The 26,822-nt window shown below is 39.7% G+C and overlaps 1 protein-coding gene across 3 annotated transcripts in view; it reads right to left on the bottom strand.

Annotated features, from left to right (window-relative positions):
• QTRT2 (queuine tRNA-ribosyltransferase accessory subunit 2) overlaps nt 1–26,822 on the bottom strand; it is a 31,556-nt gene continuing 4,734 nt past the window's right edge. Inside the window, exons 2-10 of one of the 3 annotated variants that reach the window (XM_032299015.1) lie at nt 22,054–22,274; nt 20,912–20,967; nt 19,101–19,177; nt 15,891–16,103; nt 9,649–9,848; nt 6,001–6,152; nt 3,225–3,342; nt 3,012–3,049; nt 503–517 (exon numbers count right to left, since the gene is read on the bottom strand). In XM_032299015.1, the coding sequence (XP_032154906.1) occupies nt 3,046–3,049; nt 3,225–3,342; nt 6,001–6,152; nt 9,649–9,848; nt 15,891–16,103; nt 19,101–19,177; nt 20,912–20,967; nt 22,054–22,253 (1,020 nt within the window). In that variant the 5' untranslated portion in view covers nt 22,254–22,274 and the 3' untranslated portion in view covers nt 503–517; nt 3,012–3,045. Of the gene's footprint in view, nt 518–3,011; nt 3,050–3,224; nt 3,343–6,000; nt 6,153–9,648; nt 9,849–15,890; nt 16,104–19,100; nt 19,178–20,911; nt 20,968–22,053; nt 22,275–26,822 lie in introns of all 3 variants that reach the window. The other 2 variants (XM_032299013.1, XM_032299014.1) reach the window with 2 other exon arrangements.

Raw genomic sequence — 26,822 nt, forward strand, 5'->3', positions numbered from 1 at the left:
TGTTGCCCAGGCTGGTTTCAAACTCCTGACTGCAGGTGATCCACCCGCCTTGGCCTCCCAAAGTGCTGGGATTGCAGGCGTGAGCCACCGCATCTGGTCTTCATTTAAGTCTTTAGAAGAAATCTCTTCACCCTTATGCGGGCAGTTTGGTACAAATATTCTTTATTTTAGCAGACCCTATGTCTGAATATAAATAAAGTTCAGATTATTTCTTCTTCATGTCTTCCCATGTTACAATAGTGGGACAGGCTCAGTGTGAAGGGTGAGACTCGTATTTGCAAGATCTCAAGATGCTTGCCTATGGATGAGCTCTTTCAGCTGTGCCAGTTTGTCACTTTTTAGTGCTTCCCGGATGGAATGGAAAAATCCAAAGTAGTGTTCAAAGTTGTGCATCATAAGCAGGACTCCGGCCAGCAGCTCATTGGTTACCAGCAGATGGTGGATGTACGCCCGAGTGTGATTCTTACAGCAGTAACAGGAGCATCCTCTCACCAGCGGGTTAAAGTCCTCCTGGTATCTGAGAAAGAAGTCACAGTGACATTCCAAAAAGTATGGAATACATGAAATCCACAACCTCAGCCATCCATTCTACTGGTGGTTACCAGTGGTTAATAACATCACTGGCAAATGTTCAGTGCTGTGCACTTGCTTAAAATGGCAATATGGTTAAAATTTAACAAAGAGCCAGGCGCGGTGGCTCACGCCTGTAATACCAGCACTTTGGGAGGCTGAAGCAAGCAGATAACAAGGTCAGGAGTTCAAGACAGGCCTGGCCAACATAGTGAAACCCTGTCTCTACTAAAAATACAAAAACTAGCCGGGCATGGTGGTGCGCATCTGTAGTCCCAGCTACTTGGGAGGCTGAGGTGGGAGAATCACTTGAACTTGGGAGGTGGAGGTTGTGGTGAGCCGAGATCATGCCACTACATTCTAGCCTGGGCAACAGAGTGAGACTGCCTCAAAAAAAAAAAAAGCTAACCAAGAACACGACGAGTCAGGGAGACGCTGGAATTTTTCTCTGACTGATGCAAACTCCAAGTTTGAGGTTACAAAGGAGCATCAGAATAAATTCATGTGGTCACTCACTCATTTTGAGTATTGCTAATCACATTGTAAAGGCACATGTTTAGGAAACACTTCTTAAAGTTTGACATTTAGGAGAGAAATGAGTGACACTTCTTTCCCACTTACCACCAGAATTATTATCAAAAGACATGGGAGACATTCTACTTAACACAGCTTTTTGCAGTCTACCAAACACTTTCACATACGCTGTCTCATTTAACCTTCGCATTCACTCTTGGAGATAACCATTTTTACTGACATTCTACCAACGAAGATTACTATGGGGGTTGACAGGGAGGGCCCTGGAGCTACCCTGCATGAATTTGATTCCTGGCTTCACAACTCACTTGGGCAAGTCACTTAATGACTCTCTGACTTGTTTCTCATGCATGAACCAAAGGTAATAATAATGCCTATCTCTGACAACCATTACAAAGATTAAATGAATTAGCATAGTAAAAGGGCTTGAATACTGCTGGGCAAATACTAAGCACTGCATAGGTGTTAACTCGCAACCTCCCACCTCTGCCTCCCACCATGCCCAAATAATTTTCTGTATTAGAGACAGGGTCTTGCTATGTTGTTCAGGCTGGTGTTGAACTCCTGGGCTCAAGTGATCCTCCATCTTTAGCCTCCCAAAGTGCTGGGATTACAGATGTGAGCTACCATGCCTGGCCAGGTGTTACCTTAAACAACTATTAAAAACAAGTGAATTGAGGTCAGGAGTTCAAGACCAGCCTGGCCAATATGGTGAAATCCGGTCTCTACCAGAAATAGAAAAATAAGCCAGGCACGGTGGTGTGTGCCTATAATCCCAGCTACTTGGGAGGCTGAGGCAGGAGAATCACTTAAACCCAGGAAGTGGAGGCTGCAGTGAGCTGAAATCATGCCATTGCACTCTGGCCTGGCAAACAGAGCAAGACTCTGTCTCAAAAAAAAAAAAAAAAAAAAAAAAAAAAATAGTAAATTGACCAGACCAAAGTCACCCAGTCAAGAGCAGGGCTAGAATGTGTCTACAAACCTCAAAAGCTTAAAGTCTGGTACTGATAATAAAGTACAATTTCCAACTAAATCTATAACATAAACGGAAATTTAGTAGTAACAATTTATAGTAATCTAACATTTAAAAAACATACATCATTTGAGAGTCAGTGGATAACAGAAAAAAAAAAGGATAAAAGAAAAGAAAAACAAAACAAATCTATCTCTGTGGCTATTTTTTAAGAAGTGAAATGTGGTAGACATCACCATTTCTGATCTACAATTAAAGGAGTCCCAACAGAATATAGGTAAGAACTAGGATTTTCACATTCTTTCATAAACTCTCAAGTCTGTACTATCACTAGAGAGACATAAATAAGTCACAAGCCATAGGATTTCCCTTTACATAAGACAAAAAAAATTCAACCCAGCACTAAAGTGCGTACATAGGCTCAAAGGAAAATCACTCACTGGTTCACTGATGATTATCGCTTTTGGCCAAATACAAAAATTACAATATATAGGATCAGTATGCCTAATCTGAAAATCTAAAATGTGAAATGCTCCCAAATTCAGAACTTTTTGAGCACTAACATGATGCTCAAAGGAACTGCTCATTGGAGCATTGCAGATTTCGAATGAGGGATGCTCGGCCAGGTTAAGTATAATGTAAATGTTCTAATATACAACAACAAAAAAGAAAAGAAATCTGAAACACTTCTGGTTCCAAGCATTTTGAAGAAAGGATATTCAATTCAATCTGTATCTTAATTTGTTCTTTGTAGAGATAAATATTTTATTTAAGATTTATAACCTGTATCTAACAAAGATGACTTAAGCACTCTATAATTTAAAACTTTGTTGTGTTTTATCTTGAAATCCTTATTATGCTCTAAAGGAATAAAAGATACCAAACAATGGATTTGGTCTAATCTTTCTGTCAGCTTTCCTAAGGCAATTATTACCTGGCTCTAGTTTGCTGAGACAAAGCATACAGATTCAACTGCAGGAAAAAAAAAAAAAAAAGTTTTTTTGAAACTGAATTTGAGAAGGCCTAAATAATACCCAACTGTTAATATTTTATGAAGTCATAAACTGAGAATAGTCCCATAAACTTTTAAAGCAGACTAAAATTCAGAAATCAGAAAGCAAAATCCAAACTTTTAAAAATTTCTTACTTTTTTTCCTTCAGATTAATTTCAAATGATGTTATTTCTTGGTTGCAACCTGTTGTTTCAATTTTCTTCATGTCATCCACACATTTTATTTCTTCTTGTGTTCCATTTTGTTGTAATACTGAAGGACAAACCAATAAAAAGCCTTGAATGATGATCAGATAAGAAGTGGCCATTGGGAACATTTTACTTTTGTCATTATTTTATGATCTTTGACTCTGTAATTTTGCTTCTGAGAATTTATCCTAAGGAAATCACACAAGAAAAGGAAAACAGCAATATGCTCCAAGATGGTCAGTGACCTCTTAACTACAACACTAAAACAATTTGGAGGTTCAATAATATCTAAGCAAATTATGGTTACAAGTACATAACATACAATCTTACCATCAAGAAATGATTTAAAAAACAGTTGGTGGTCAGGCATGGTGGCTCATGCCCATAATCCCAACACTTTGGAAGGCTGAAGTGGGAGGATCATTTGAGGCCAGAAGTTCAAGACCAGCCTGGGCAACATAACAAGACCCATCTCTATTTAATAGTAAACAAATAAATAAACTAACAAAAATTAACCATTGTTTGTGTGTGGGTGTGTGTGTGGGTGTGTATGGTGGGGTTATCACTATCCCTTATTACAATGTACATGCAAAGAAACTGGGCTTTGAACTACCTATATTCCAAATAGATTGAAGCAGAACACAGTTTTAATGTATGTATTCTATATGGAGCCTCTGGCCCTCTGGGGAACCCAGATTATCCAGAATTAAATGGCAACCTGAATTATTCCCTTCAACCCTCTGCTTTAGGAAGAAACATTCCTTGCACTGCAAAAGAAACACCAGCTACTCTAAAAAAAGGCAACTGCCTGAAATAGGGATAAGTAGTTAAGGGGTATTTTGGGAAGAAATGATAAAAAATCTCAGTGTTGGTCCTAGGAGAAGGACAGGTGGTCTTAGGAGGGTAATTTTATCAAGGTCAAAGGAATAAGGGAAGCGACCTGAGCACTGGACACAGAGATGTTATAATTTTGTTCCCATACATTTGCATACTGATGTGGGAAACCATAAGAAAGCCCTCAGCTGGCTGCAGTGGCTCATTCCTGTAATGCCAGCACTTTGGGAGGTTAAGAGAGAAGGATCACCTGAGGTCAGGAGTTCAAGACCTGCCTGAACAAGGCAGCAAGATCCCGTCTCTACAAAAAATTTAAAAATTAGCCAAGCATGGTGGCATGCACTTGTAGTCCCAGCTACTCAGGAGGCTAAGGTAGAAGGATCGCTTGTGCCCATTAAAGTTAAACAAATTAACTTTTACCAAGCAGTTCAAAGGTTTTCTTATGATTTTCATCACATTTCACTCTGAATGTTCTTTTATCAGGAGTTCAAGGCTGCAGTGGGCCATGATCACACCACTGCACTCCAGCCTGGGCAGCAGAGTGAGACCCTATTTCTGAAAAAAAAAACAATTTTTTTAAGCCCTGACATTTTGGAAAACTTGTCATTTGAAAGAATTGCTGCCAAATAATTTCTCTGGAATTCTTACTACATAACTGGCAAAGGACTTTAATTTACTACACACACACACGCAATAATACTTTGTTTAAATGTTCACGCTATTTCCTTTTTCCTAATCATGAAGAAATTTGGCTTTCTCTGGCCAAAAATGACCTTGTTCATTACAGAGAACTCAAATCAGGTTCTTTTTAGAGCTTTGCATATTCCTGGTACTGAATGACTAACAGTTACCTCTGTTCTGGTGGAAATAATTCAGTTTTTAAATGAAGACATGAAAATTTATAGTGTTAATTGTATACCTATCCATATACATTATGTTTTGGTCTGTCTAAAAGGACAGTAAAATCGACCTCCTATATATTTAAGAATTTGATTGACTTTATTTATTTTGTTTCCAGGAGTAATTCCATCTACAGTAATGGTTAAGTTGCTTTCTAAAAGTACAACAATATGAATAAAATTTTAGTTACCTGTGAGGAATAAAATGAACCCTTAAGGAAGTTTCTGGTCCTATTCAAATTTAAGGTTGATGTGGTTAAGGAAGAATTCCAAGGACAGCAGTAAAAGGAAAAGGAAAGGCCATTTCTGAAGGCCAGAGGGAAGAGTGGGCAGGTGACACTCTCCTGAAAACATATTTCAAGGAACTCCAGCCCAAAGTCTGTATCCCAGCTCCTTTTCTACCACCAGTTAAGTGTTAGAATCTGAAACTGACTTTCTTGACTTCTAAATAACTAAACAATAAAATAAAATGGCAGTCCTTCAAAGCGACATTAGCAGAGGAAGACAGCTGTCAAAGCTGGGTGTATTAAAAAAACAAACAAACAAAAAACCAAAATGCAAGAAGTAACACTAGGATCAGAGGATCATGAGTCTCCCTGTATTTTAATAGCATAGGGTTTGCAAAGAAAAGACAAAAACTCTTTTGCGAGAAAACAAATTAACTTTTACCAAGCACTTCAAAGGTTTTCTTACGATTTTCATCACAATTCACTCTGAATGTTCTTTTTTCAGGCTGTTAACAGAAGAGGTTTTGTTTTTCCTGGTTTTGTTCAATATAAAATCACATCCTAATATTGATGAGCTACATGTATAGTATTAAGTATCTGGCTTTGTGTGCCAACATGCCAGAGCACACAGATAAGAAACAAAGGTGAAGTTTTGTAAAAGGCTGGCTTTGTATATACATATTTCTGTCTTGTGACTCAAGCCAAAAATTAATAGGAAATGGAAGAAACTTAAGGATAAGAAATTAACTTCAAAAGACTTACGTGTCTCTTCAGGATTCGGCTGGTAATCAAAGCTGAAAGTTAGGGCACAGCCCCGCTCTGTTACTTGATAAGGGAAAAAACTCTCAAATAAGTCCACTCCTCTTTCAATACACTCGAGCACCTCATCTGGTCGACTAATACCAGATATGAGCCTGTAAGAGTAACAATAAGAAGAGTGACATGAGGATAATGCAAGGAAGGAAATCAGAAAGTCCTTTTTTTTTTTTTTTTTTTTAAATTATACTGTAAGTTCTGGGGTCCATGTGCAGAATGTGCAGGTTTGTTACATAGGTATACATGTGCCACAGTGGTTTGCTGCATCCATCACCCTGTCATCTATATTAGGTATTTATCCTAATGTTAGCCCTCCCCAAACCCCCCGGCCCCTGCTAGCCCCTCCTTAACCCCCCACTCCCTGACAGGCCCCAGTGTGTAATGTTCCCCTCCCTGTGTCCATGTGTTCTCATTGTCCAACACCCACTTATGAGTGAGAACATGCGGTGTTTGATTTTCTGTTCTTGTGTCAATTTGCTGAGAATGATGGTTTCCGGCTTCATCCATGTCCCTGCAAAGGACATAAACTCATCCTCTTTTATGGCTACGGAGTATTTCATGGCATATATGTGCTGCATTTTCTTTATCCAGTCTATCATTGATGGGCATTTGGGTTGCTTCCAAGTCTTTGCTATTGTAAACAGTGCCGCAATAAACATACGTGTATATGTGTCTTTATAATTGAAAGTCCTTTTAATGAACAAGGTACTTAAAAAAAAATAATGAAAAACACCAGTTATGGTTAGAGTGTCAGGCAGTGGACAGCAAGGTGTAGTAAAAAGAACATAGGGCTTTGGAGTCAGAGAGACGGGGGCCTGAACCCTAGCTCTGTCACTTCAGAATGATTACTTAACTTCTCTGAGTTTTAGTTTTCTATCTTAAAAACAAAAGCAATAATATATACCCCCACAGAATTATTGCGAGGATTAATGAGATATTTATTTGAAAAAGCATACAATATATTTTTTTTTTTTTTTTTTCTTTTTTGAGAGAGAGTCTCACTCTTGTTGTCCAGGCTGGAGTATAATGATGCAATTTTGGCTCACTGCAACCCTCACCTACTGGGCTCAAGCAATTAAGCAATTCTCCCACCTCAGCCTCCCAAGTAGCTGGAATTACAGGCACGTGCCACCAAGCCCAACTAATTTTTGTATTTTTAGTAAAGACAGGGTTTCACCATGTTGGCCAGGCTGGTCTTGAACTCCTGACCTCAGGTGATCTGCCTGCCTTGGCCTCCCAAAGTGCTGGGATTATGGGCGAGAACCACCATGCCCAGCCGATAGTATAGTTTCTGATCCCAGAGAGAAGCTCAATAAAGGTTAGTTTCCTTTCAACTCTTATTCTTTCTGAACAGCCTCCCTGGTCATAAACTAAACTTTATAGTCTATCTTCTATACACTATATAGATTTTTTAGGAGTGCAAAGCTGTGTGCTTTATTTCTTGCTGAAATATTTTGCTTGTTTGAACTGTATTTTGCCTATAATAACTTTTCATAATTGGTGCAATAAAGACATTTTAATCTAATATATCCTTTATAAGTTAATTTACAAAGCAACTCTTGCTGTCAGGATTTCACCTCTTGCCATAGGGTCTAAGAATCTTGTTGGCTTTCTTTATATTTTCTCCATTAATAAAATATCTGCACAGTGGAATGAGATGGTGTTTTCCAAGGTACATGTTGAGCACCCTTAACCTGAAAATCTGAAATCTAAAATGCTCCAAAATCTGAAACTTTTTGAGCACCAACATGACACTGAAAGGAAATGCTCACTGGAGAATTTTGGATTTTGGACTTTCAAATTAGGGATGCCCAACCAGTATGTGCCCTGCAAATATTCCAAGATCCGAAAAAATCCAAAATCTCAAGGACTTCTGGTGTCTAGTATTTTGGATAAAGAATACTCAACCTGTAATAGGTAAGACATTCTGAGAACATTAATGGCACCGAGCCAGGTTTTGCCACTCCATGAAAACAGGTGTGCAGATGCACTAGATCAGGGTTGGCTGGCTGCTGCTCTGTTTTATGTTTGTTTTTATACCTATAGCCCCTTGCTACGAACTGGCACAGAAAAGGAAAAAAAAAAAAAAAAAAGGCTCCTGTAATATTAAATAAGCAGAACTCTTAACTATATGCTGGTTTTCCTGACTACAGTTTCTTTCAAGTAAAGTAATGTTTAGAACTCCTATCCAACTGAAGCTGGCATTTCTACACACTTATAGAAAGAAAAACTATCCCAGCTTTCAAATTCGGTAACAGACATCTGTGAGCACTTAACATGCACACGTTCAGAAAATGACTAGAAATACTAGTGCTGACGTGTTCTGTGCACCAGAGTGAAACAAGTATAGGAAAGCAAGCAATGAACACAAAAGAACTAGGTTAAAATTGGGAGGCAAAGGCTGGCTGGGGTGATGAAAATACCTTGTTCTGGGTGGTGTTTACACAAATGCAGACAAGTGAAAATTAATTGAGCTGTACGTAAGATTCATATGCTTTCCTCTAAGTTGTACCTGGATCTTTAAAAAAGTGGTAAACTTATGTATATCATATACTATCCAACAGCTCTAGAGGAGTGTAAAGCAGCACCCACAACCAAACTTCTTAATATACATGCAGGGAAAAAGAATGAATATTCACATTAAGTAAGATTTAAAAAACATTAAAAAATGGCTGGGCATGGTGGCTCATGCCTGTGATCCCAGCACTTCAGGAGGCCGAGATGGGTGGATCATGAGGTCAGGAGTTTGAGACCAGCCTGGCCAATATGGTGAAACCCTGTCTCTACTAAAAATACAAAAAAAACAAGCCGGACGTGTAGTCCCAGCTATTAGGGAGGCTAAGGCAGGAGAATCACTTGAACCCAGGAGGCAAAGGTTGCAGTGAGCTGAGATTGCACCACTGAACTCCAGCCTGGACAATAGAGGGAGACTCCATCTCAGGAAAAAAAAAAAGCCATCAAAAAATGTAGGTAGCCTAACACAACATCAACTGCATTCAGAAACTCAGAATTTGTAGTCTTGAATCTTGCAGATCGTCTTTTCTTACCAGCACAAGGTGAATCCTGGAGTTTATGGAAATCTAAGAACCAATCCTACTACTGTTGTCAGTCCCCTCAATTTCAAAAGCTGACACCACTCACTACCAGCCTCAAATCTAAGAGCTTCTTAAGCTCTTGTTGGTGAAGCTCATCTTCATCCCACTAGTCATCCCTGATCCGTCCTCAACTTTCCTCAATTTAAACCAGAGTTCCATATGACTTTATACTTGGTCTCCAGGTACCACGTTATAATGAAGAGACAACAATATTTGTGATCGGCACAAGAATGAAGGGAAACAGTATAATACTTGCTCTCACTTATGAGGATCAAATAACATAATTCACATGGCAATTATGCTCTACTCTTACATTCTGAAGTCAAGGCCAGGACAGCCTTGATGGAAACTCCCGAGCCTTGGTGCCTCAGCAGACCCAGCCCAGAAAGGACATAATCAAAACATCAAAGGCATGCACAGACACTATGTAATATACAATACGCCAGCACTCCTGCCCTGCATCCCATGAGGCTGGCCTGTGTCCTAACTGAACACTAGCCTTGGTTTGTCCTCTGGCAGCTCTGCAGTGACTGATGACAGCAAGCGTAGTCTAGTCTCCAGGGTTGTTGGATTTCCTTGAAAACCGTCCAGAAGGAAGCCACCTACGGGCCGCTTGGCTGTCTCTCGTGCTGACCTCAGCCTCTCTTCCATCACATCTCCACCTTCAATCACGCCAATGATCACACTCTTCTGAAGGACCTGAGGTAAGAAAGGATGACATGCTTTTAACCATTTTTAGTAACAGAGACCTTTGTTTAAATGAATTTTTCATGGAAGTCCAATATAGAAAAGAAGCCTCAGTGAACCTGCTGCAGCTGGAGCATTAAGGAGGATGATGCTCCCTTTTCCCCAAGAACCTTTAGGGCTCCGAGGAACATACTTTGAAAAACATCCTTACCAATCAAGTAAGAAAAGATTGAGGAAAATGAGGCATTCAACATATGTAGTCTTGTCCTGGCTTAGATTAAATTAAATCAGGTGCAGTGGCTCAGGCCTGTAATCCCAGCACTTTGGGAGGCCAGTGCAGGAGGATCGCTTGAGCCCAGAATTTCAAGACCAGCCTGGGCAACATAGTGAGACCTTGTCTCTACAAAACAAACAAACAAACAAACAAACAAACAAACAAACAAAAACGGCCAGGCACAGTGGCTCATGCCTGTAATCCCAGTACTTTGGGAGGCTGAGGCGGGTGGATCACTTGAGGTTGGGAGTTCAAGACCAGCCTGACCAACATGAAGAAATCTCATCTCTACTAAAAATACAAAATTAGCCAAGTGTGGTAGAGTATGCCTGTAAGCCCAGCTACTCGGGAGGCTGAGGCAAGAGAATCATTTGAACCCGGGAGGTGGAGGTTGCAGTGAGCTGAGATCGCACCATTGCACTCCAGCCTGGGCAACAAGAGTGAAAATCTGTCTTTAAAAAATAAAATAAAATAAAAATTTAAAAAAACAAAATTAGCTGGGCATGGTGGCTTGTGCCTATAGTCCCAGCTATTTGGGAGGCTGAGGTGGGAGGGGACTTAAGCCTGGGAGGCGAAGGTTGCAGTAAGCTTAAACTGTGCCACTGCACTCCATCTGGGTTAACAGAGACCCTGTTTCAAGAAAAAAAATTACATAAATAAATAACATGTACACTAAGCAGGTACAAGAGGAAAAGGACAAAGGAAGAGTTTCAAATTGTGTAATGACTACCCAGGCCTGCTTTAGAGACCTCCAAGTCTCTTAGCTAGAGATAACTTTAGGAACATAGAAACTGTTGAGACAACTGTCTACTCACAAACCAACAAAATAAAGACCACAACCACATACCATCCTCAAAAACAAATTCAATGGGCCTAATATCTAAACATAAAAAATATAGTTATACAAGTTTTAGAAGAATATATTGAATATTTTTACAATCTTGGGGTAAGAAAGGCCTTCCTAAACAAGCTAAAGCTTACAGGAAAAGGTTGACAAGTTTGAGCACAAAAACTTGCCAGGCATGCTGGCTCATGTCTATAACCCTAGCACTTTGGGTGGCTGAGGCGGGTGGATGACTTGTAGTCAGGAGTTCAAGACAAGCTTGGTCAACATGGCAAAACCCCATCTCTACTAAAAATACGAAAATTAGCTGGGTGTGGTGGCATGTGCCTGTAGTCCCAGCTGCTTGGGAGGCTGAGGGGGGAGAATCGCTTGAGCCCAGGAACCCAGGAGGAAAAGGCTGCACTGAGCTGAGATTGCGCCACTGCACTTCAGCCTGGATGACAGGACAAGGATGACAGTTTGTTTCTGTCTCAAAAACAAACAAACAAACAAACAAACACCCCCCCCCCCCCCCAAAAAAAAAAACCGATAAAACTTCTCTACTAAAATAAACCATCAACAAAAACAAAGGAGAACTTACTCTTTGGACAAATAGTTAAATATCTACAGCATAAAATGAGCTACAACAAATCCTCTACAGAAATGAATGACAACCTCATAGAAATCTAAGTATAATACGTAAATATGAAATTCAGAAAAATAAATGTGACTGCCCTATACACATAAGAACTACTAAACCTCATTAGTAAGATAATGTAAAATTGGAAACAACGAGATACCATTTTTGCCCATATAATAACAAAAAGGTTAATACACAGATAACAACATAGCGGAAGTCAAACTGTAAGGGAAACAGTACTTATATACCCTGATAAACACAGAGTAAAAATCAGTTCAACTTCTTAGGAAGGAAAGTGGACAACACTTATCAAAATGTCCATGCTTTTTTATCTATGGATCCTAAAATTCCACTTCTAACAATCTCTCCTATAAATATATTCATTCACACGCACCAAGGTTTATTTACAAAGATGTTCAGAATAATGAAAAACTGAAAAAAAAACCTAAATATTTATCCATAGACTACAGGCTTATATAAATCATGATACACACACAGTAGAGCTCCCTATGCAGCTGTTTAAAAAGAATGCAGTAGATACAGCAATATATGCATTGACAGAGGAAGTTTCAGGATATTGTTAAATAAAAAACAAGCAAATTGCTGAATATATGATCATACTCATGCAATACAGCCATGTATATCTATGTATTAATTATGTGTATGTAATTGCAAAAAATAAGTTTTGCAATAAAATATACAAATCAACAATGGCTCTCCAGTAGAAGAAATGGATGGAGAGGAGGCCTGGAACACTGTGAAAAGGGAATTTCATTCTTCAGTTTAAGCAGGAGGGACATAATCAGACTATTCCTCTAGAAAGAACACTTTGGCTCTCGTGTGAAGAATAAATTAAGGGTGAGTATGATTAAAGAATGGAATAGCAGACAACTTTAATACTCTAGGTGAAAGATAAGATGACCTGGGCTAATGATGCAGTGGCAATGTGGATGAAGAGGAAAGATAAAACTTGAAACCTCATCAGGAAGTAGGATCAACATAACTTGGACTAGTTGTCCAAGGAGAGGATAAAGACAAAGTCTCAAATGACTCCTGGCTCCTGTTTTGCAAGTCCAGGGAGATGGTGATAAGAGCAAAAGACAAGGACTCCTAGAATAACAGTGGATGAGGCAAGAGGATTACTCTGTTTTGTGTGTTCTGAGTTTGAGGAATCAGCAGGATGTACAAATGGCAATCTTAATCACTGAACCTAAATGAACCTAAAGGTGTAGCTATGTGTGATGCAAACAAGACTGCCCATGCTGGAACGGCAGACACTCGGCATGATGCTACCACTCTCCACTCCTGATTCCACAGTAGACATGACTAACAGTTGACTCTCTTCCTGCTGGACCCAATAACTCGGAAGAAACTCATTCGCCATCCCTAACCCAGGTAATATATGGAGAAGAAAAGAAAGCCAAAAACAGAATCTTGGAGAGCTTCAATAATGAAGGGCATTCAGAATAAGAGGAGCCGATGAATAAGACAAGCAAGGAATCACGGGAAAAGGAAAAAGAGGTATGCAGATATACAAAGCAGACAGTTACATAGGCCTGCCTGCTTAACATGACTAGCATGATTATTTGGGAAACTCCCTTTCACGAGTGTAAGAAGCATGAGGATATAATTTATTATCTAAAATGGAACACTTGAGAATAAGGGGGGGGCAGTATTAATAATCATATCAAGATAATAATAAGGGATATGGAGAGAGACTGCAGCATTTACCAATAAATATGCAGAAGTAAGGCCAAGTGCGGTGACTCACACCTGTACTCCCAGCACTTTGGGAGGGTGAGGTGGGTGAATCATTAGGTCAGGAGTTCGAGACCAGCCTGGCCAACACAGTGAAACAGCAATTCTACTAAAAATACAAAAATTAGCCAACTATGGTGGCGTGTGTCTGTATTCCTGGCTACTGAGGAAGTTGAGGCAAGAGAATCACCTGAACCCAGGAGGCAGAGGTTGCAATAAGCCGAGATTGCACCACTGCACTTCAGCTTGGGCAACGAGAGCAAAACTCCTTCACACACACACACACACACACACACACACACACACACACACACGCAGAAGTAATATGAAATAATGAGGCTGATTGCAAAAACATAGATGAGGAACTTGAGGCTCATCTGGCCTTTCTAGTAATCATCTTTGTCACACTCCCCGTCCTGCTTTCTGCCTACCCAAACATTACTAATCCTACAAGGATAATGACTGGCTCAAAACAATTATTAGCAAGCCACCAACACTAACTGCCCAGACCCACAGCAATGTCCCCACACCAAACTCCTGTTACAGATACTGTAAATTCTAATCAGAACAACCATATTTCCTCTAATTATTTCATTTATATTAATGTTATTAGCCAAATTATATGTTTATGGCTAAATTCATATAATGATGTTCCTCAAACTCAATGTGCCTTGCCACAGTGAGATGTGATCATCGTTAGGGATTACTCTACATACATAATCTCAGATATTAAAATTCTCTCGTCTGATCACTATCTTCTGTTCCCTCCTCTCTGCTATTCTCTAAATTCTTTTCCAACTTAATTAACTCTGATGTCAGTATCCCTGATTTACCACTACAGCTTCATCTTCCTCACCCCATCATAACTATTCACCATCAGCAAACATTTACTGAGGGCTTACTATGCGTCAGGCACCCTGAGCGTGATGAAGATAGGCAAATTATACACAGAAATTGAGCTTAAAGAGGCCACAGTTTAATAAAGACAAACACATAAAGAAATCATTGCAATACAATATGATTGGGACTAAAATATTGCTACACACTAATTAAAGGGGCAGCAAAGAATGAATTGAATTCCCTGGAAGTATCAGGAACCAGTTGTATTGAGTGATACATGGCACTTCGGGAGACCAAGGTGGGTGGATCACTTGAGGCTGGGAGTTCAAGACCAACCTGACCAACATGGTGAACTAAACATGGTCTCAACTAAAAATACAAAAATAAGTCGGGCATGGTGATGCATGCCTGTAATCCCAGCTATTTGAGAGGCTAAGGCAGGAGAATCACCTGAACCCAGGAGGCAAAGGTTGCAGTGAGCCAAGACTGCCCCACTGCACTCCAGCCTGGGCAATAGAGTGAGACTCTGTCTCAAAAAAGCAAAAGAAGGAATATGGCTAGAGATAAGAAAAGCAGAAACAGTCCAGAAGGAAATCTGTGTACGGGCTCAAACAGGCTAATGCCTCAAGGAATTCCAAGCAACTCAGAAAGGCCAGAGTGCAAGTCACAGGAGAAAGTAGCCCATAGTGAGCTAGAGGAGCGGGCAGAGGCCACATCATAGCAGGCTGTCCATGCCTTGTAAGTGTTGAAGTGGAGGGTCATTAAATTCTTTTAGGGAAGTGGGCAAGGAGCTCATGTTTGTGTTTTTAAAATGAGAATGGAGGCAGAGAGAAGAATTCAAAGGTAATTATGTACATAAGAGATGATGCAGTTATGGCTTAAGGTGGTCATAAGGAGGGGGAGATTCTAGACATATTTAGGCAAATGGGATTAAAAAAGAGTGAACAGTTGGTTATTAAATATGAGTGAAGAAAAGGAGTCTTGAACAGCTCAAATTTCTTGGCCGGATGCAGTGGCTCACACCCATAATCCCTGCACTTTGGGAGGCTGAGGTAGGTGGATCACCTGAGGTCAGAGTTCAAGACCAGCTTGGCCAACATGGTGAAACCCCATCTCTATAAAAAACACCCAGCAACACCCAGCTATACAGGAAGTTGAGGCCAGAGAATCCCTTGAATCTGGGAGGCAGAGGTTGCAGTGAGCCAAGATGCACCACTGCACTCCAGCCTGGGCAACAGAGTGAGACTCAATAGAGAAAAAGAAAAGCTCAAATTTTTGGGTAACTTGGTGGATGCCATAAATGGAGATAAAGTATTGAGGAAGAAAAAACGGAACAATAGGCTTGTGGAGGTAAGATGATAAGTCCATTCACTTTTGAGGTTGAGGGATATTCTACTGACATAACCTATCTACAGCCCATAGTTCTAAAGCTAAGTAGAATGATCTTGATAGTATATACAATTTTAGAATTATTCGGTAATTAAAACTAAGGGAAGGCTGCCCAGGGACAACATATAGAATGGAATGAAAAGGGAAACCCAAGATAGAATCCCAGAGAACAATAATACTTAGGGTTCAGAAAGAAAATAAAAAGAGAGTAAAAGTAGACAAAGAAGTGAGGAGCACATCAGCAGAAGGAAGAACAGAAAAGGTGGTGTCACAGAATGTAAGGGAGGCCAGAGTGTCAAGAGAAAGGAGTGGTTAGTGGTACAGCCTTACCTCTGACTCCTCCTGCAGCCGCAGACAGCTATCCAAGAAGAGAAGTGATCGGTCAACAGACTTTCTGGCCCTTTTTATGGAAGTTGCTTCCTTACAAGATACTTCTCCATCGGAGAGGCACTGGAACCAGTCTGGCTGAAGGGCCTGCTGAATTGCCATGAACTTGGAAACAGTCATTTCCACTCGTCCTGAAACACCCCACACAGACGCAGACTGCCATGGAGCAAAATGATGAGGAATTAGCAGGAGTAAAATGTAAATAAAAATAAAACAATTAAAATTAAAATTATAAAGCAATAATTCTTTACAACTACAGAGATGGTGACAATTCAATATCCAGACATGGTGGGTAATAGGATCTTACAGCTTACAGAGAATCCTTCAGTGGTCATATAACTTTTGAGGTAGCCTCCAATAATTCTGTGTTCTCTTTTCTAGCCATCTTCCGTTCTCCCCATCCCACCTGCCCCACCCCTACCCAACCCTTGCCGTTCCTGAATACACGACAGACTTTGAATCTCTGCTCTTGATCACACTGTTCCTTTTGACTAACAAACTCCTATTTCTTCTTTTCTTTTAAACTTTTTTTATTGATACATATTTGTACACTTTTATGGGGCACAGGTGAGACTTCTTATATATATAGCACATGTAATAATCATGTCAGGGTATCAGAGTATCCATTACCTCCAGTATTTACTATTTCTAGATGTTGGAACTTCTACTTCTTTACCTGGCAAAATACTGTGTGTCCATTGAGACACTGAGTTCATATATTTAATCTGATCTCCAAACTTCTAAATCGATCACTTCTCTATGCTCTTGCAGTAATTTGTACTTATTTCTTTTGTAGAAATGATAGCATTTATTACACCATTCTATATTTGTCTGACTAGAGTATCCCAATTCCTGCTTGTATCCCAAAAGCACAGTCTAGGGTCCTATACACTTTTAATATCTAGTGTTTACTAGACTGAATTAGATACAGAATTAAAGACTTAAATTTCCTAGTTCACAAGAATATAGATATTAGCAACACTCTATCTTTTAGCTAAAAACAAAACTACCTATTAAGACATTCCAGGTAACTGTTGCTGGGGAAAAAAAAAAAAAAAAAAACTACCCTTTGACCCAGCAATCCCATAACTGGGCATATACCCAGAGCAATATAAATCATTCTACCACAAAGATACATGCACACAATTGTTCACTGTGGCACTATTCAAAATAGCAAAACATGAAATCAACCTAAATGTCCATCAATGATAGATTGGATAAAGAAAATGTGGTACATATACCAGGGGATACTATGCAGCCATAAAAAAGAATGAGGTCACCGGGCCTCATTGTAATCCCAGCACTTTGGGAGGCCACGGCAGGCAGACCATGACATCAGGAGACTGAGACCATCCTGGCCACCATGGTGAAACCCCATCTCTACTAAAAATACAAAAGTTAGCCAGGCATGGTGGCACATGCCTGTAGTTCCAGCTACTCGGGAGGCTGAGGCAGGAGAATCGCCTGAACCAGGGAGTCAGAGGTTGCAGTGAGCCAAGATCGCGCCACTGTACTCTAGACTGGCACCAGAGTGAGGCTGTCTCAAAAAAAAAAAAAAAAAATCTATATATATATCTATATATATACACAGAGAGAGAGAGAGAGAGAGAGAGAGAGAGACAGAGGTCATGTCTTTTGCAGGAACATAGATGGAACTGGAAGCCATTGTCCTTAGCAAACTAATGCAGGAACAAAAAATCAAATACCATACATGTTCTCACTTTTAAGTGGGAGCTAATGATGAGAACACATGGACACAAAGAAGGGAACAACAGACACTGGGGTCTACTTGGGGGTGGAGGGTGAGAGGAAGGAGAGAAGGAGAAAAGAAAAGTATTGGATATCAGGCTTAATCCCTCAGTGATGAAATCATCAGTACAACAAACCCCCATGACACTAATTTACCTATGTAACAAATGTTTACATTACCCCGAGCCAAAAACAAAAGTCAAAAAAAAAGGGAAAAAAATTCTATCTTTGGTTACCCTACAGCATCCCTTTTCTTAGACAAGATCAACAAGGACATAGATGGAGAGCCAACATACAGTCATTTTATTTTGTACTAAGGCATCAGAATTATTGTTTAAATGCTTCTTCTCTCCCTTATAATTTGGGTAGATAATGGAAGTCAAAGTATTTTATTTTCCCTTTTTTTTTCTTTTTTTTAAGACAGAGTCTTGCTCTGTTACCCAGGCTAGAATGCAGTGCAGTGGTGCGATCTTGGCTCACTGCCACCTCTGCCTCCTGGGTTCAAGTGATTCTCTTGCCTCAGCCTCCCAAGTAGCTGGGATTACAAGCCCGTGCCACCACACTCGACTAATTTTTGTATTAATGTACACGGGGTTTTGCCACGTTGGACAGGCTGGTCTCAAACTCCTAAGCTCAAGCCATCCACCCACCTTGGCCTACCAAAGTGCTGGGATTACAGGCGTGAGTCACCACACCCAGTCCAAGTATGTTCTCCAGAATTCAAACTACAAAATAAATAGAAGCCTAAAACAGGAGAATGAGTAAAAATAGGGTTCTTAGGGGCACAATTAATAAATATCGCTGACATTAATAAAGTGAGTGCAGGAAAAGTAATCACGTTTGTAAGGCAGCAGTACACACTGAAGCCTTGCCAGAACGCTGTCCTAAGGGATAATGCCAATGGGGCCACCTCTCAAGTGAACACTTTTAATGAGGTGCTTTTGATATTGTTCTTCGCTAGACTAAAATCTCTGGCTGTAGACCCAGCAGAGAGTATTATATTGAGGTTCTACTATACTAGTTATACATGTGATAAGACTCATCAGCAACTTTCCCCACTCTTCCTGAAGTTGTTAAAACTCAAAAAAAAGCATGGCAGCAAAAGACTATTGTTTTCCCCTATCATAGCACTTTCTTTTTTTGGCACGTATTTGACCCTCTTCTACCCTCAAATTTTTTTGCAACGATGAAAACGCTGAGGATATGGTTTTCCTCATCTTAACCTCATCCTTAGACAACCCTATTCTAACTCTTATAAACCATCCCATTCCCCTGTAATTATCGAAATAAGGAAAAGGTATAAGCGATCGTCCCAGGCAGTGGGATCTGGGCATCTGAGGGATACACCATAGGCTGAATTTCTGGGACAAAGCTGCAGCCTTGGAGACCTTTCTGAAAACACACCTTGTTTGTTACATAACCAGCCGGGCAGGGACTGACTGGATCGTGCAGGGAGCAGTACAAGAGTGATTCTGGCATGCCTGTATAAACAAAAGAAAAGAACACTTGAAAGTGCTTACATCAACAATGACACTGTATTACAGCAGGGAACAGCTTCACAGTGTGTACTGCTGAATAAAGCAACTCTAAACATAGTCAATAAGTGGTACTGGACCTTGGAATTATAGGAGGCCTATCAATACGCATAAAAAGATTACTAATCTAAAGAAAGAATTAAATACAATGGTTCATGTCTAATATGTACTGAGTTGTTACAAAGGAAAGATATATCTTAAAGCACAATATATAATGAAAGTATTTAGTGACACGTTGATCTCATTTGATTTTATTTAAAGAATTTAATATCAAATGTGTTCATTCCAGGTACCATCCAAGGGGAACTAGATACTGGAAAGATACAATGATGTGGCTACAAGGTGATCTCACTAACAATAAATTGCAAGAATATCATGGGTCTGTAGGGGCAGAATTTTAGAGAAGCTATAGGATACTGCAAATGGATCTCATTCTTAGTAAGTTTCATTGATTCACAATGACAGTTTCTTAGGTTCTTCAATTAAAAAGACAGTCGTTTTTCAAAAAAATGAAAAAAAATGTTTAGTAAACCATGTGTGCTTAAATACCATATGCTATGGCACATTTTCGCTAAGAAAACAAAAACAGGATTCCACTGAAAAAGACAAAAACAAATAAACAAAGCAAGTTTAAAACCTCTGTAGTTTTTTTCACTTTATTTTTCATAACTTCGTTATTACAGTTATCTCTAGAAGCTTACATTAGCTATTTTCACTTAATTATATGCTTGTATACTTTAAAGCTGGTTACTAAAATTGGTCTCAGGTCAAGGAGAATGATATTCCATAAATTCCTCTACTAAAATACAGGGCCTTGTGATAACCAACAGGATATCATGCAGCTGCCCTCAGAAGCAGAGGACTGAATAACCAATGGGAACAGGGTTTTCATTCAAGTAAGTCCTAGATGTCAGAAAAAGCTTCAGGAGAAAGTGGTCTACAGAAGAACCGGTGTTCCAGCTGTCACTGCTAAGCTTTCCCTATAAATAAACAGATGCATACATCTGCATATAAACCCCATTTCTGGAATTAAGGATAATATTAACATGTCAGAATATAGCCGTATATAAATGCTTTGTCCTCCCCTGAATGTCTGAGGTTCAAGCATGATGAGATGACTTTAGAGCCCACACATGCCCCATGCAAGCTCTCACTGCTGAGTCAAATACTCAGTGACTGGAGGATCTACCCCACACCTGTCTACTGCCACTGGGCTCCCACTCCTAACCTGGGTAACTTTTACTCTTCCTTGACCCAGTTAATATGCCCCTCATCTGCTCTCTCAAGAATCCCTTCTCTCGGTTTTTATGGAGGCTTAAAGAAAAAAAATCCTTTCTTTATCCCGACCACCTTGCAGGTTATATGCTCCGCCAGAGCAGGTAATATGCTCTGCCCCCTGGCCTGTCATAATATACATACATATCCCTAATCCTGTAAAGCAGTCACCACAATTTTTACTAGAAGTCTCTATCTTTATCCCAGCAGGTTCCAAATTCCATGAGAGCAGCAACTGTTTCCTATTCAATCTTGACTTGCCAATGCCTGGTTCTTAGATGTTCAAAAAATACTTACTAAAATTATGATTGAATAAATATATGAATGAAAGATCAAAGAGGCAATAGCACCTCCAAACTCCAAATTAACACATCACAAGGCACATATACATAACTTAATCTTTACCTATAAACTTTCCAACTCCTTCCTTATATTCTGTCAAGACTTCATGATGTTCTGCCCTATAAGCAAAACAGAAAAATACATAACATAATAATGCATCATTGTATGAATACTCTGTACAACTAAAGCCCTCTTCTCCTCACCCAAATAAGTTACATCATAGTAAATATTGTCTTGAATTACACCATTATTCAAGAGTTCTAACTAACTAGGCTAGGTTCATTAGCCAGAACAAAGGCCTTCAATTTGCTAGTGGTTCTGTGAGACATCAAACTGGTAAAGATCAGCTCCTTCAGAATACTTGAATTTTCTTCTTTCTCTTGCCCCTTTAAAATTGCTGTTATTAACACAATTCTACAGAGTATTGTGTTAACTGCTCATATAGTAGGCTTTTCAATTAAGAATAAAGTCAGGACCGGGCGTGGTGGCTCAAGCCTGTAATCCCAGCACTTTGGGAGGCCGAGGCGGGTGGATCACGAGGTCAAGAGATCGAGACCATCCTGGTCAACATGGTGAAACCCCGTCTCTACTAAAAATACAAAAAATCAGCTGGGCATGGTGGCGCGTGCCTGTAATCCCAGCTACTCAGGAGGCTGAGGCAGGAGAATTGCCTGAACCCAGGAGGCGGAGGTTGCGGTGAGCCGAGATCGCGCCATTGCACTCCAGCCTGGGTAACTTGAGTGAAACTGTGTCTCAAAAAAAAAAAAAAAAAAAAAAAAGAATAAAGTCAGTATATATATTACACAAAATGATCTAACTTCTTTAGCTCTGCTTCCATAAAGTAGTACTAGCAAGTATATGTGCAAAGACAGAAATAACTTTGAAGCTGGTGCATGATGACAGCCCCTGAACTCCAAGGATAGCTCTCACAGAGCATTCGCTGCCCTGTCACCCCTGGGAGCTGTGGCAATGGGGCAGTATGGCACTGTAGGACTGGAGGAAAACTGAAGCAGATCTAATATACAGGTCTGGCCTGTGGCATCCAGCTTAGGGCCAGATGATGTATAATATTTGATACCTCTCTTCTGATTTCATTATGAAAATCAACAAATTATATACATAAATAAAATATTTCTCTTTTTTGTACCTAAGGTAATTAGGCTGCTACCAGAGTTGATACTTGAATCATCAGTTCTAACACTTACAGGGATGACAGCGTAAGCTGAACCATGGCAGGAACCCCGTGGATATTACGCAGCGTGTGATGGGTGAGGTGTGGGGCAGAGCCAGTCTTGGTGTACAGAAGGCAGCCTGGAATGTCCATGGTGTGGTCCCTTGTTTTGCCCAGGTTTTTTATTTTTCCTAGGCGACAGCCATTAACTACCTTGGTAAGACTCAGCTTCATCCTAAGGAATTCTTCTAGGTCCTGACAAGAAGAGAGCATCAAGTATAAAAGGAGCTTCACAACACCTAAAGGCCAAGCATTTTGTAAAAAAAGAAAAAAAACTTCAGAAAAATGAATGATAGCATGCTTATTACTGCTTCCAGTCTAAACATTTTCTTAGATATCAGGAACAGGGGAATGGGAAAAGACACAAAGACAGTAAGTTACCTTCCCTAAGGTTCTAGAACAATATGTTGGCATCAACTAATTTTAAATTTAGTCATGGCATTTTTGTCTGAGCTGATGAAAACTGAACAAATGAAAGAACAGAAGTAGAAAGACTAATCATGGAAAGAATGCCATGAAGCCAAGGCTCTCTCAGCCTTGAAAATGCGTATAGAGAACAGTCACACTGCTTAGGCCGATGGATTACTGAGATAATCCATTTTTTTCCTTTCTCCAATTTGAGAGAATGCTAAGTCAATATAGCAGTTTTTTCCTAATAATGCTGTTAAGTGAAGAAAACAGCATCCTGGTGTTTATTAAAATATATGGAAGAATAAATGTTAAAAGATAAACATTATCTCTGAGGTGGGATCATTTTCCAATTTGTTCTTATATGGTATCCAAACAGAAGTGAGAAATGGTGTGGAGCATACACGTGATCCATAAGCAATGTGTCATTACTTTCATAACCGAGAAAGACTAATATTTGTTTAAAGGAAAAACAAACTTTCCAACCTCCACAGATATACAGGGAAAAAAATCAAAAAACATTATTAATTATTTGTTGGCTGCTCCTAAATGATTTAGTATTCAGTGAAGCAAAATAACAGGTTCCAGTTTTAAAATGCACTACAGAACTTGATAAGCACATAAAATCATCTGCTAAATGTCACCAGACATACCAACATTTTACAAACACTTCATTACATCTCTACAGCAAGTACCATACCTTCTGGAATTCTTGAAAACTGGGCCAGGCCCAGTTTTATTAGTTGGTGAATGAGCTATCAGAGAGGCTCCAACCTTAGATCTCACTTTCTTTTCTTTTCTTTTTTCTTTGACACAGAGCTCTGTCACCCAGGCTGGAGTGCAGTGGCATGATCTCGCCCCACTGCAACCTCCGCCTCTGGGTTTAAGAGATTCTCCTGCCTCAGCCTCCCAAATAGCTGGGATTACAGGTGTGTACCGCCATGCCCAGCTAATTTTTATACTTTTAGTAGAGATGGAGTTTCACCACGTTGGCCAGGCTGGTCTCAAACTCCTGACCTCAGGTGATGCGCCTGCCTTGGCCTCCCAAAGTGCTGGGATAATAGGCGTGAGCTACTGTGCCTGGTCAGATCCCATTTTCTTAACTGTACTCTGAAAGCCAACCATTGTTAAAATGTCACCAAATAAATAAGACTTACCTATCATTAGTTAAATATATTCAAGAATGAAAACATTACTTTTTTAGAGGACATAAATTCTTATATTTAAATAAAATAGCCATCTCTGTCATTAGAATATTAGACATAATAATAACTACTTTCTATAAGGTCTAAGAAGAGATTTTATGCTAAACACAAATTATAAAAACTAATATATGTTTGATTAAAACCTGTTCAATTTTCTATAACTATAACATCATCCTTTCAAATTATCACAAAGATAGAAACATAAAAATAAGTGTCATTAGAACCCACAGAAATGGAGGCTGGTAAGGGGAAAATGTTACATTTTAATAAATAGCATAAAAGCTATTATTTTTATTTTTACAAACCCTGTTGTTACACATTTAAACTGCTAAAACAAGAAGGTTCATTTCAAAAAATTGTGAAACTACCCTTCTGAGCTAATAAATATATATTCTAGAAAATATAAGAATTATATTGCTTACCTATGTATCAGATAATACTGATTTCAAGTGATAAAAATATATTTTATATTTTAAACCAACAGAGCTCTAACACGAAATTTAAGACAGCATTCTGTAATCTAAGTAGCTCTGGAGAATTGAAGCAGGAGGAAGCACAAAGATGAGAAATGCACTCCAAAGCTTAATGAATCAACACCTGTTGTTCTGACTGAATATTGAAATCACCCAATATGGAACACTAGATTTCTTGAAACATAAATAAGAACTAATGAAAATTTAATGGACCAGAATTTTTAAATGCTGCAGTAACTTAAGCATTTCCTACTCTCACATACATCTGAGAACAGAAGAAACTGTGTTGCCTGGAGCTGTTTCAGAAAGGGCTAGAGACAAGAACTTGTTGGCTCCTCCAAAAATACTCTCTCATCTGAGCTGTGTAACGTATGTAGAGAGTTTAAATGTACACATGTGAACTGTGTTTTTTAAATTAAATTCACATAAATGTATGAAGAACCTTCATTATGAAGAACCTTCATTGGGTAAAACTAGTACATTTGAAAAATGAAGTGTAGAATTTTAGAATTTACTAACTTTTTAAATTTCTCCCCAACAAACCCATGCTTTCATTTCTCCAGTTTATTAATAAATGACATGAACGACTGACAACCAAAGCTTCAGATGAGCATGTGATAATCTGCTTTTCCATACTGTATTAACTCAATTCCAGGTAAAAACAACAAACTCCATTGCTTTAGTAAACCTGTGCTTAATATCCCAGTATTAGACAATTGCCATTAGACTTTAGAAATGCTGAAAATAGTTTATAGAGTTCCATTACTACCAGAGACTCCTACCTGGAAATTCCTCATTACCACCTCACCACCATCACCCCTTCTGCCATTTTATTATAACGAGTCTGAGACTAGGCCTGCTTAGTCAGAGGCTTGTCTAGAACCCAGGTCTCCTGCAAAGAAGCCTGTACTCTTTTTATTATGTCCTTTTTTTTTCTTTTTTTTTTGAGACAAGGTCTCACTCTACTGCCCAGGCTGGAGTGCAGTGGTACAATCATGGCTCACTGTAGCCTTGATATCCCAGGCTCAAGTGATCCTCCCATCTCAGCCTCCTAAGTAGCTGAGACTAAAGGTGCCCAAATGCCACACCTGATTAATTAAAAGAAAAATTTGTAGATATAGGGTCTCACGACGTTGCCCAGGCTGGTCTCAAACTCCTGTGCTCAAATGATCCTGCCTTGACCTTCCAAAGTGCTGGGATTACAGGTGTGAGCCACCGCACCCAGCCAATTATGCCTTTTAAGTGAGAGTAAATTTAACGTGCTAGGAGATGTATTCAGATTTTTATTTTTTCAGAATATCTTGCAGCATACCATGAGCACTTAAAGAACAAGATTTTTCAAAAGTGTATGTGAAATCTATGAAATACCTTTTTGTTTTTTTCCCCTAGAACACACTGTGGAAAGTCACAAAAAGAAGGCGGCTTTTGGTTGGGCACGTTGGTTCATGCCTATAATCCCAGCAGTTTGGGAGGCCAAGGTGGGCAGATCACTTGTGCCCAGGAGTTCGAGACCAGAGAGGGCAAAATAACAAAACACTGTCTCTACAAAAAATACAAAAACTAGCCAGGAATGATGGCATGCACCTGTAGTCCCAGCTACTTGGGAAGCTGAGGAAGGAGGATCCCTTGAGCCAGGGAGGCAGAGATTGCCGTAAGCCATGATTGCGCCACTGGCACTCCAGCCTGGGCAACAGAGGGAAATCCTGTCTCCAAAACAAGAAAAGGAAAAGGAAAAGGAAAGGAAGGAGGAAAGGACAGGAGAGGAGAGGAAAGGAACGGAAGCGGAATGGAACAGAAAGAAAGGAGGGAAAGGAAGGAAAGGAAAAGAAAAGAAAAGAAAGTAGCTCTTAAGTCCTTTAACCTGTGCCAACAGAATTACACAGGGGCTCAAAGATTGACCACCCGCTGCTGCTCCCTCCAGGGCCTTACAGTCTTGTACTGCTTGGTGCTGGCTGGCTGGCCACTGGGATATAGGCTCCTGCCTGGTAAGCTGAGCCTGCTGATCTTTTCTATATACCCAGCACAGAGTCATCACTCAGGGTCAGGCTCAAACCTTTCAACCTCAGAGACTAAACAATAAAATCAGTACACACAATTATTTATTCTGAGGACCAAAAAAGACAAAGTGGACCAGTCAGCGCATGCTTGCCCTATAGAATACAATACACGAAGCCAAATATGCTGTGCAAGCATAGAATCGGAATGGGAAGAATAAGATACAATTATATACATAAAGGCAACTAACAGGAAATCCACTGGTTCTCGTAATACAGTACCTCCACCACAGTTCTGCTTTCCAGTTTCAGTTACCCATGGACATCTGAGGTCCAAACATATTAAATGGAAAATTCCAGAAATAAACATAAGTTTGAAATTGCACACCATTCTGAGTAGCATAATGAAATCTCTCGCCATTTTGCTCTGTTCCACCCAGGACGTGAGTCATCCCTTCGTCCAGCGTCTTCATGCTGTAGACACTACTTGCCCCTTAGTTACTTAGGAGCTGTCTCACTGATCAGATCAACTGTCACTGTATTGCAGTGCTTGTGTTCGTTACCCTTATTTTATTTACGACTGGCCCCACAGCACAAGAGTCGTGATGCTGGCAATATGGATATGCCAAAGAGAAGCCATAAAGTGATTCCTTATGAGAAAAG

The sequence above is a fragment of the Sapajus apella genome, unplaced genomic scaffold, assembly GCF_009761245.1.
Source record: "Sapajus apella isolate SASKATOON/1434 unplaced genomic scaffold, GSC_monkey_1.0 scaffold40, whole genome shotgun sequence".
NCBI lineage: Eukaryota > Metazoa > Chordata > Mammalia > Primates > Cebidae > Sapajus > Sapajus apella.